The 11430-nt window shown below is 43.5% G+C and overlaps 2 protein-coding genes across 3 annotated transcripts; both read left to right on the top strand.

The window, feature by feature from the left end:
- The first annotated feature begins 2582 nt into the window (after positions 1-2582).
- gjb1a (gap junction protein beta 1a) lies at positions 2583-5119 on the top strand. 2 transcript variants are annotated; one of them, XM_076020347.1, is made up of 2 exons: positions 2583-3153; positions 4269-5119. In XM_076020347.1, the coding sequence occupies exon 2, from the start codon at positions 4283-4285 to the stop codon at positions 5003-5005; it is 723 nt and encodes a 240-aa protein (XP_075876462.1). In that variant the 5' UTR covers positions 2583-3153; positions 4269-4282; the 3' UTR covers positions 5006-5119. The 2 variants fall into 2 exon arrangements, with proteins under 2 accessions (XP_075876462.1, XP_075876461.1); XM_076020346.1 differs by lacking the exon at positions 2583-3153 and adding an exon at positions 3322-3598.
- Positions 5120-6828: 1709 nt separating this feature from the next.
- On the top strand, positions 6829-9193 carry gja2 (gap junction protein, alpha 2). Its single transcript, XM_076020356.1, has 2 exons — positions 6829-7194; positions 8084-9193. Exon 2 carries the CDS (start codon positions 8126-8128, stop codon positions 9191-9193), a length of 1068 nt encoding a protein of 355 aa, XP_075876471.1. The 5' UTR covers positions 6829-7194; positions 8084-8125.
- Positions 9194-11430: the final 2237 nt, after the last annotated feature.

The following is an 11430-nucleotide window of genomic DNA, read 5'->3' on the forward strand; positions in this document are numbered from 1 at the left end:
TAGTGGATTAAAGGGAGCTTTTGGTGGCGAGAACTCATGACAGACACTCCCTGTATGACAGGTTTCATCAGAAAAATCAGAAACGTCCAGAAGAAAGAATGAGAAGCCACAACATATGTCCCACCCTCAGAGCGGAAGTTAACTCTTCTGTTGCAGAGCAGTTCAATCGAGAACTTGCGTCTGTGAAATACTCTTTGTGCCAGATGAAAGGGGCACACTTTAAGCAGACGATGAGGGTGCTGATTGACATGCACCATGAAAAAATTAACAGGGCTTTCAAGGCCGAAATGGACGCGTTGTGTAATACACAATTGTGTTTAGGCAACTAAATTAAGGGTAGTGATCAAGCTCCAACAAAAGTCATTCAATCACATACCCATTACTTATTTCTGTGAATGAACATTTGATTTTAGGTTTCTCAATATACTGTACTAAAGACAGAATTCTTACTTACAAAACATGAATGATTTGTTATTGGTGTACAGTAATTACGTTCTAAATGTTAAGCAATAGCTGGAAATTACATCAATGTAATACCTGGACCATGTTTTCATCTTTACTGCAGGAAAGTGTCCTTAAGGGACGCCAGTGTTGCAGCTGACTGGTGCCGCCGGACAAAGTTTGAGGGTGCACTCGAACTCCCTGCTGTCCTCCACATGGACAGCCAAACGAAAAAAGAGCTGCACGAGGAACTAAAATCCTGGGAGAGTGGATATGAGGAATGTTCATCAGCTGAAATGCTTGAATTAGAAAAAAAGGAAGACTTTGAATTATTCAACAAACATATTGTTGACCAAATGCACCTCAAGGTGTTTTCAAGATTTGAGTAGGAGTGATGTTTATTAAAAACACTTCCAATCTCTTTTGTGTCAGTGTGTTTCAAAGGTGGAAATAGATTTACTTCAGTGTTTTAAAGATGGCATAGTTCATCACCTAGAAATGTCAACTCATTACACACATTAAAATTTTATGTTAAGGGTTAGGTTCCTCAAAATTATGAAACACTTGTGGCAGGCAACAGTAAGAAAATTATGTAAAAATGTCAGAAAGAGAGAGAGAGAGAGAGAGACTGGAGTTAAACTCAATCGATCTATTAATCGGTTATCTAACATTATTTAAAGGACATTTTTGCTTCCAAGCAATCCAATTCTTCGTTTAAAATTTTTTTTTAAAAATAAGATGGTCAGTGGTTGGTAAAATCCCTATAACATTTACAGTGTCACCTCCAGCGATAAGGGCCCCAAATAATAGCATCTCCAGCGACACTTCAGGCAGTCGCAACAAGTGCCGCGACTGTTGGCAACACCGAGCTGCGAAAGCAGTTGCCGCAAGTTTTTTTCTATTGAAATTTTGACATTACAAACTCTAAAAGGGGATAATAAACGCAGATAAAATTAAATACATCATATAAGTAAATAGAAAACGTGGATTCTGTAAAGGAAACAAAATAGATATTATACATAAATATAAAAAATAAAGTACAGTAATAATAAGAGGGGCATATAAAGTAAAATAAATAAAAAAAATAATAATAATACGTGAATAGGGCACTTAAATTCACATAATGGAGAATAAGGACTGGTATTTTAAATTAAAATAACAAATAGCGAGCAACAGTCGGAGCAAATGCCGCCACTGCTAGCGATACCGAGCATCAACACTTCCGGCACCGAGCAGTGACACTTCCGGCAGTCGCAGCATATGCCGCGGTAGTCGCGGGACGGGTGCCCCTGCCACAAATCGAACCTGACAGCAGGCTCGGCGTTTGGGTGGGGAGGGGGTGACACCGACATTGGCGATCCTTCACAAGGCATTAATGAAAACAAAACACGACTTCTTGTGAATGCATTATAGGCCTATGTAACATTATTACTTAAATCCAATATATCATAGGCATAATAATTTAAACGATACAGTTTGAAAAACTAAAATAAACAAAAATTCTCATGCAGTTTCGTTTCTCTCTCCCCTCGAGAAAAATCTCTTGAGGTCACAGCTGCGCGACACGATCAAAAGAAGAAACTCAAGTGATCTTAATTGACCGCTAGATGTCACCATTCAGGCTCAACTGAAAATTGGAATTTTAGTATATAAACATGATAAGTATTCTGAAGCTGAATGTCCCTCAAGATCTCTTTAAAAGGTATAGAAAAATATTCATGTTTCTCCTGTTTCTAAGTAAATGCGCCCTCAATATGTCAGCATTAATACAAAGGCAAATGGGTCTCTTTTAAGAGATTTAACAGAGACTATTGGTGCTGTTGAATGAATTAACAGTGCCAAAAAAAGGAATCAATGTTGATGGATTTTTATGGAATCAACATTTTTTGTGTACCATGTCTGGCTCAGTTATTCAGTTGGTTTTGTGGTTTGGGGTTTGTTAATGAAAGCTTCAACAAACTAACTCTTAACTGTGTAATTATTGTGTCTAGACACAAGTACTTAAAATTCTCATGGAGGGATTTCACAGTCTGGTCCATACTCAATGAAATTAAAGTATTTTTATTTTAACCATCAATCAATATAGATTTTGAACATCTGGTTTACTTGAAGAGGTTGTTGTCTAAGGAAAACAAAACAACAGGAAAACAAAATTTTAATCCCACAGCCTTGCGTCAATGCTGTTGCACTGGTTGAGGGGAGTGATTCAGTAACAACAATGTGGACGTGTGACTGTGAAGAAGAACTAGAAAGAGAGACTTATTATGATCATGGAACCTTTTGCCCTCCAATCTAAAGATCTCATGCGTCAATTCTTTGTTTTAGACCTTTACATTTTACTCCACATTACGTCAAAACAGCCGGCCTCCACTTCCTCCGCAGGACACAGCACAATGAGGCCGTGTGGAGACGCCGCTGTCCCCCACACAGATTCCTCAGCTGGGCAGAAATTAAAACATTTGAACTGTTTGTTTGGCCCTCACAAACAGCGCTATTGTATGCAAATATGGTGGCCAGAAGCATATGACCCAGCCAGTGCAGGGCAGTGGCTAGTGTGAGAAAAGTCATTAGCAATGCAAAGTCACGGCGTTCTGATACCCGTCTTCGTTGGCATAGACTAAGGGGAGGGGGGGGGGGAAATCTGCTAACGTCAACATAAATGTTGTTCTGGTTTTTTTTTTGGATGTGCTATATCCCGAACTTCAGCTGAGGGTGAGTCTGCTTCCTTTCTTACTTAAATATTTGTGTTGGAAATTGAAACCCGAAAAAGGCACAAAGAGGAAAACGAGTTGCAGTGCAGCCTACCAGCAAGAGCTATTATCAAGATCCTTCTTTAGACACACAGCTTGACAAGAAGTTAATTTTCTCAAAAACCATCACAAGTTTAAAAACAATGGAATGCTTGTTAAGCTCTCCTGCAGCGCAAGTTAGTTTCCAGAAAAATATACGGAGCATTACTGATACCGAAGTATCGGGAGCAGATGTCACATGACACACTGGTGCCAGACATCAGTGTGGAACTCTTAAGACGGATGCCAACTGCAGAGGGAGGCAGATATGCTTCCTTTTGCTCCCAAACCACATCCATGCCAAGCCTGAGGGTGGACTCGCTCCGCTACGCTGCCTCCTATGCCTCTGACACCTCCTGCTGAGCCGGGTAACAACTCTGACCTCCTGCGTACCTGACACGGAATTATAGAGTGTGTAAAGAAAGCCAGTAGTGTGGAACAGTGGATGAGGAACTTTAAGATTTAGGACTGAGAGTGACTTATACAATTCACATCCTAAGGATTTAAGGGTTTTGACATATGTCACTGAATTGATATTGTTAGTGTCACTGACTTTCAAAAAAACGTGGTAACTCTGTATTTAATTTAATAATGTTAATTCTATTTATACATAATATAATAATTATAATATAATACATATAAATTATATGTGTTATTAATTAATATTTGATAATATAAAAAAAAAAATCCAGAATGTCTTAACGATACAGGGCTTGAGTTTCAGAATATTTGGTATTTTGCCTTGAACAAAATTGTGAGGTCCTGATACTACCATTAGTACTTTAAATCAAATACATATCAGTAATTTGCCACTTAATTTGTTACTTTAGTTCCTCAGTGGTCTTAAACTTTTCACACACATAATGGTCAGTGGATTTAAACGACCTCAGGCTGAAGTATATTTAGGTTAGGTTCACTGTTAATCATTAGAGTTAGACTGAACATGCGGTCTGCTCATCTTTAGATTTTATGCGACAGATGTTTCCTATTTTCAGCTCCATCTAATAAATTTTTCTACCTCTGCCTTTTCTCTGCCAGACCCAGACCCAAAAATGAACTGGGCATCGTTTTATGCTGTCATCAGCGGTGTAAACAGACACTCCACCGGCATCGGTCGCATCTGGCTCTCTGTCCTCTTTATTTTCCGCATCCTGGTGCTGGTGGTCGCCGCCGAGAGCGTGTGGGGGGACGAGAAGTCGGGCTTCACCTGCAACACCCAGCAGCCGGGCTGCAACAGCGTCTGCTATGACCACTTCTTCCCCATCTCGCACATCCGCCTGTGGGCGCTGCAGCTCATCCTGGTGTCCACCCCTGCCCTGCTGGTGGCCATGCACGTGGCCCACCGCCGTCACGTCGACAAGAGGCTCTACAAGCTGTCGGGACGCGCCAACCCCAAAGACCTGGAGCAGATAAAGAGCCAGAAGATGAAAATCTCCGGGGCTCTGTGGTGGACGTACGTCATCAGCCTGTTGTTCCGTGTCATCTTCGAGGTCACGTTCATGTATCTGTTTTATATGATCTACCCCGGTTACAAGATGATCCGGCTAGTGAAGTGTGACTCGTACCCGTGTCCCAACACAGTGGACTGCTTTGTGTCGAGGCCCACGGAGAAGACCGTCTTCACCGTGTTCATGCTGGCTGTGTCAGGGGTCTGTATTCTGCTCAATGTCGCCGAGGTGGTCTTCCTGGTGGGGAAGGCCTGCAGCAAGCATCTGCACAATGCTGGAGACTCAAGCATGGGGGCCTGGATCCAACAGAAACTCTGCTCGCTCTAATAAAGGCACGCAATGCCTTAAACGAGTAGATTTGAAAAAGAAAATTGGCAATTTTATTGCTCAGCCTCATCTTGATTTTTATCCACAGCCTGGATTTCACATTTCACTGGGGGGGGGAAATCCCTCAAAAAATTAATTAATGCCATTGAGAATAAAAGCCTGCGATAACATTGCATTTCAAGACAATAAAATTAAATGTAAAATGCTAAAAAGTAGAAGTGAAACAAAATGTGTGTCCATACTGTTTATACAGGACCATCTATGGATTAGGAAATGAGGATCCATCAGGTGAAATTTCAATTTTGGTTGAACACTCCATTTAAAGATTATTTTAATTATGTCTAATTCTACTATAGCACTAAGCACACAGAAGAAAAATTGCATTTCGCAGTTTGACATAAACGGAACATTGAGCTGTCTCCAGTCTCACTGCCAACGTTCAGTGTTTGGGCAAATACAATGTTTCAATCCATTGTTCGCCTAAATTTCTCCATGCAGACTTCAAATGAAGTCTGAGAAGTGCAGACGGAGCAAGCCCATCCCCCCATAACAAACTGTGACAGCCCAATGTTCAGCCTGATTTGGATTGTTTGGTTACATTTTAGCAGCATCTTTCTGACGACACTCTTATTGTCAGTGTCGCAGTCGAGATGAAAATACAGGACGTGTTTTCCATTTATCATAATCTGTTATCTCCATGTAACTTTTGCTTACATGACTTTGAACGGGAAGTTTCACAGCTTGACTCTGCTGCCGCACTAACCCATAGAAAAGCTGAGTCGTGTGGCTGACACAGAGGTTGTTTGTTCTGTAATTTTGTGGTTGTATGGCTCCTTTAAAGAAACAAACCAATAAAACAGAACGATGGAGCGTCTTCCCATGTGCAATTTAAATGTCTCCATCATTTAGGTGACCTCAAGCAGGCGGCACGGTTGCGATGGGCTAAGACTCAGCCAGACGCTGCGTCTCAGCGTCACCATCTTTAGAACGAAGCTCCTCGGAGCCGTGATGCCACCTGTCACAGGGGGTCTGGGCCTGATTAAGTTCTCCTTTCGAAGGCCAGAGTGCAGAGTTTTGGGTTATCAATAGACCTGCCACCTAAGGAGGTCAGCATGTGGGTGACAATACTTGACCCCGCCCCCTGACCTGCATGCGTACCGAGCAAAGTGGCCGCTTCTCTTTACATGGAAGGCGTCAACAGAGAGTGTTGATTGGCATGATGAATATTGATGAAAAGTGTGCTACCAAAAACAAATCCCTGCATTGTGTTGTTCAAATGTCCTTCTGTGTCAGTGTGTCACTGCCAGCAAGTGGAGGTCATCTGCCTCCTGGCTGATCTGTATCTCCTCTTTCTTATCTATGTGCTGGTTGAAAGGATTCCGTTCATTTAAAGTTAATGAGGGCATTTTGCTCATCACTTAACAAACAAGTGTATCTTTGCAAAGTGATTGGAAAAAAAAAATCTTCAAAAATTAAATCAAAGCACTAGGTTCTGCAAAGAACAACTGCAAAAAAAAACTTGAACTTGAAACTTGAAAGAGAGAGTTTTATAACAGCGCCAGAATGAGCACAATTTTTTTTTTAATCAAATGCATATTTATGGTGGTTGTCATGCAATATATTAATTTCATAACTAAACCGGATAAAGCAGAAATTATACACAAACAAAATAAGAGCAAAAGTAAAAGTACAACAAATCTCATCTCTGAGAAACTGTGTCTCAGCTACACTTGTCACAATCTCTCAAACTTCCAGTCAGAAGACAGATCACCATTCAAGTGACAACAGAGCCACTCCCTTTTTCTTTTTTTTTAACTTTGGATTCTATTTAGAGCGCGGAGACATGTAAGACTAACCTGCATCCTCACTGGACTCCTCAGCTGCCACTCAGTGGGACAGGAACACCTCTTGAGCGCAGGCACTTTGATTTTGGTGCTCCTCAACAAGCGTGAATGTTTTCGTCTGAGACCAGAAGGGGCTCCGGTTGAACGCAGGGCATCCAGAAGCGGCCGGGATAGGAGGTTCAGAGGGCGGGATCACAGAGCCGCCAGTGAGAACTATTTGAGGGAAGTTTGTCTCGGGGCTGGAGTTTCCTCAGCGGTTCAGGAGGAGGATGGCCTCTCAGTGAACTGAAGAGGCTCCGGCGACAAGTGACTCAGGATCTGACTGCTGCTGGAGATGAACATCAGGTACGTTTCACCACCAGGGACAGCCGCAGATCCATCGAATACGACCCAGGGTTATATTTTAGACTGTTTAGATAATTATTGAAATAGTTCTATCCTTGCTGACCTGCAGGTATTTTTTGATTCAATTCAGCCCCAGCATATTTCAAACAGGTGCACTAATTGCGCCACAGGTCACCGTTTCCACACTAAAGGACAAGTACAACTATTTTTAACATTATTTTTGTGCTATGTAATCAATATGTGCTGAACTCTAAACTAGAAGCCTAATTCTGGAGTTAGGGAGCACAGTTGGCTCTTGTGTCACAAGATCTGGGCCAATGCTGAAAGTTTCCCCAGCCTGCTGCGGGGCTATCTCTCAGACACAGTGGTCTGTGTCTTGGGCTTGCTTTAAATCAGTCTGCACTGGGTGCCACATAACCTTTGGGAATACAAACAGTTAATTCATGCGCAGTTAATGTTTCTTTTTGGCTAGTTTTCTCTGGGGCTTCTGAAGTACAGTAGCCTTTGATTTGAGTGGCGCTACCACGATGGTGTACTTTGGTGGAATATCAATGGTTACATGAATGGGGTCATTCATAGTCTGCAGCATTTTACCCTCTTTTTCTGCTTTGGTTTTTTAGTTTAGCACCTACTTAAACACTTTTCATTCTAACTGTTGGTGCTCTGTTGCTGTCAGACAATAAGCATTTCATTTTATTTTTAATTTCCCAGGATCATTTTTATTTTTCACATAAGCAACTGAAGGTCTCTTCTTTGCCAACCACAAAATTGCAGATACACCATTCAAGCGGCAAGCAGTGTCACATTTAGCAGCTAGTCAAATCCAAAAAGTATTTTCTTCAGAACTGTTTTTACATATAAATCTTTGTCCTTCTTCCTCCCTCTGTAGGTGTTCCTTCCGGATTCACTAAGTCTCTATTTGTAAACTACAATGGGGGACTGGGGCTCATTAGGGAAATTGTTGGAGAGCGCCCAGGAGCACTCGACCGTTGTGGGCAAAGTCTGGCTCAGCGTGCTCTTCATCTTCCGCATCCTGGTGCTCGGAGCGGCCGCCGAGAAGGTCTGGGGGGACGAGCAGTCCGGCTTCACGTGCGACACCAAGCAGCCCGGTTGTCAGAATGTGTGCTACGACAAGACCTTCCCCATCTCCCACATCCGCTTCTGGGTGATGCAGATCATCTTTGTCTCCACGCCCACCCTCATTTACCTGGGCCACATCATCCACCTGTTGCGCATGGAGGAGAAGGAGAAAGAGAAGGAGAAGGAGAAGGAGAAGGAGCTGGCCACCCACATTGAAAAGCAGCACCAGCTGCTCAGCAAGAAGCCCAAGAAGCCGCCAATCAAAGACAACCAGGGCCACGTCCGCTTGCAGGGGGCGCTGCTGAGAACCTACGTCTTCAACGTCATCTTCAAGACCCTGTTCGAAGTGGCCTTCATCGTGGCTCAGTACTTCCTGTACGGCTTCGAGCTCCAGCCCATGTACACCTGCGACCGCTGGCCCTGCCCCAACATGGTCAACTGCTACATCTCGCGGCCCACGGAGAAGACCGTCTTCATCCTCTTCATGCTGGCTGTGGCCTGCATCTCCCTGCTGCTCAACCTGGTGGAAATGTACCATCTGGGCTTCACCAAGTGCCACCAGGGCCTCCGCTATAGACGGTCCAAGGCCGTGAGGGAGGCAGCCAAGGAAGAGGCCGTCATGCCATACGTTCCAAACTACAACTACTACAGCAGTCACCCAGCAGTGCACGAGCCGTATCCCTCGGACTCAAAGTACACCATGGCAGAGCCGGGCTCAGCCTACAGCCCTTACAACAGCAAGGTGGTCTACAAGCAGAACAGAGACAATTTGGCGGTGGAGAGGAAAGAGAAAGCGGAGGAGGAGAGTAAAAACTCCAGTCCCATCTTTGAACTGTCAGCCGACAACCAGCGCAGAAACAGTCAGTCGAGCAAACACAGCAGCAACAACAAGAGTCGGCTGGATGACCTGAAGATCTAGTCGGCACCTGGCGGCATGTGTTGGCCAGTGAGAACAGCACTGACATAGCTGTGTTTGACTTGTAATTTAAGATTTATAAATGCACAGTTATAGTTTGTGTTAGAGTCAGCCGACGAAGGACGGCAGCTGGATTAACGTGACGGTGCTGATGACGAGACAATGGATGCGAGAGAGGAAGCCCCACTGTGTTATTTAATTGTTGTCCTGAATCTTGTCTTCATGACTTTTAGCTCTTCTGTGTCTGACTGTGATGTCCTCATACTTGAATTGGGTGCTGTCGTCATAAAATGACATGTTTCAAGGTGCTCACATGTGGCTGTTTTCCCAAATGCACCGCAGGAGGCAAGACAGGAGGACGTCTGCTACTCTGTCTGCTAATACAGAAGAAGTTTGGATCACAATGATGATTTCAAATCCAATTGTGTCTGTGTGTTCAAAAGTCTGTTTCATTGATGGTTACAACATTAAAGGTTTTGGATTCCACGTGTCTGCTCCTCATGATCAATATTACCATAATTTCTGTGCAAGAAAAAAGGGGGGTGTGAGGGGGGTCTTCAATGTCTAGAGAGAGTGGGGACATTGGTGGCTGAAACACAACACTCTGGTTGACGAGTGACTTAAACTGGGAGACACTGGACTGGATTCACAATCTGAAAAGCCTCTGTAATAACCTTGCACTCTATTGCCAGCGAAACAAGGAATTGTCTGAGATCCACTGCTTGCTCACATGCACACCGACAACCTGCATCCATCAACACTGGCATGCCAGCTCTGTCAACTGGAGCCATCATGGTGGATGGGTTCTGTTGTATTTTTGGTTTCCTGGCCCGCACAAAGCCAGCATTTTTGGCCACCTGGTTTGCACCAGCTGCATTTAACACATGCATGGCATGGAATGCGGTTAGAGTCATTGCTAAACACACATGCCACCAGGTCACTGTGACTAAATATAGTTCTCATACAAACTTTCCGAGGCTCGGGGTTGTGTACCCAAAACTTGGCTTGGGGAGCCAAAAGTTTAGTTTTAAAGTAAAGCAGCAGCAGTAACAGGTAGTCGGTCACAATTTAGATGAAATGATACAGAGAAGTCGGATATGTACCAGCCTGGAGGAGGGTTCATAACAACAAAAGATTTGATGTGTTCAGTAAAGTACTTCTTCATCTAGGGTTGTTCTCCATTGATTGTCTTCGTGGGGAATTATTTATTAACAAATATATATTTAACAATTACTGTTATAATATAAAGCATCACTTTTATTTTTATTCATCATCGTATGACAAAAAAAACATTTAAAATACTGCTTTAAAGTTAAATCTAAAGGCCAATCTGTGATTTTCCAGCAGAGTCGAAAGTCTGTTTGTTGTTTTTCTGTGTGAAATACTTTGCGTTTCTGTCGGCCCTTTGAACTCGGTGGCTTCTCTCTTGACGGGACGAGGCCGAAAGCTGAACAGGTGACGGGGGTGAAGGTTATGAACCCCGGGTTACAACCATATGCAACCAAATCTGAGAACCAGAATAGTTTGAGTGATACGCAGGGACACCCTGTCACTGAGTCACACTGCCGGCCGTAAATCAGAGTGACTAGGTGCGTGCTTCATGAGGAGGTATACGAGGGGACAGTTTACCGTTCATGATGTTTATTGTGGTCCCTTAACTTCTCGTTGGGGTCTATTTGTGTTGCCACCGTGTCGTCAGTGGCTGCGGAGACGAGGAGTGGCCGTCTTCACCGAGGAATTCAGTCTGAGACATGGCAATGTGACCTACAAACTGGGCAGAGCGGCCTGCAGGATATCTGTTTGTGTCGATCAGATGGGGAGACACATGTCAGGCTGAAATCGAATTTCAAGTCTTGGGATGTTGTTTTGTTTTTTAATGAATCTTTAAAACATGTGTTTCCTGCTTCTGGAAGTCAGAATGATGGAACAAACAGTTGCCTATGATGTAATTCACTGATGTGCACAGTCTGTACTGACCCTTGATTTAAAGGTCCCACATTACACCCATTTTAGTTCATCCAGGACTACTGATAAACTTCTTAGTGTTTAGCTCTCTGTTTAGCCCTCTGTTTACAGCCCTATAAAAACAGCTTCCTACTAAAAAGTATGTTTTGTTTCTGCATGTAGAGCAGGACAAAAAACAAGGCAGCAACAAAGCAGCTTCACAGGGAGGAATCACCCGGGGCCCGTTGCACGAAACTAAGATAAGGGATTAAGCTGGGATATGTTGGTCATCCTGG

The sequence above is a fragment of the Nelusetta ayraudi genome, unplaced genomic scaffold (assembly GCF_046127955.1).
Source record: "Nelusetta ayraudi isolate G7.1 ecotype Tasmania unplaced genomic scaffold, CSIRO-AGI_Nayr_v1 ptg000011l, whole genome shotgun sequence".
Classification (NCBI taxonomy): domain Eukaryota; kingdom Metazoa; phylum Chordata; class Actinopteri; order Tetraodontiformes; family Monacanthidae; genus Nelusetta; species Nelusetta ayraudi.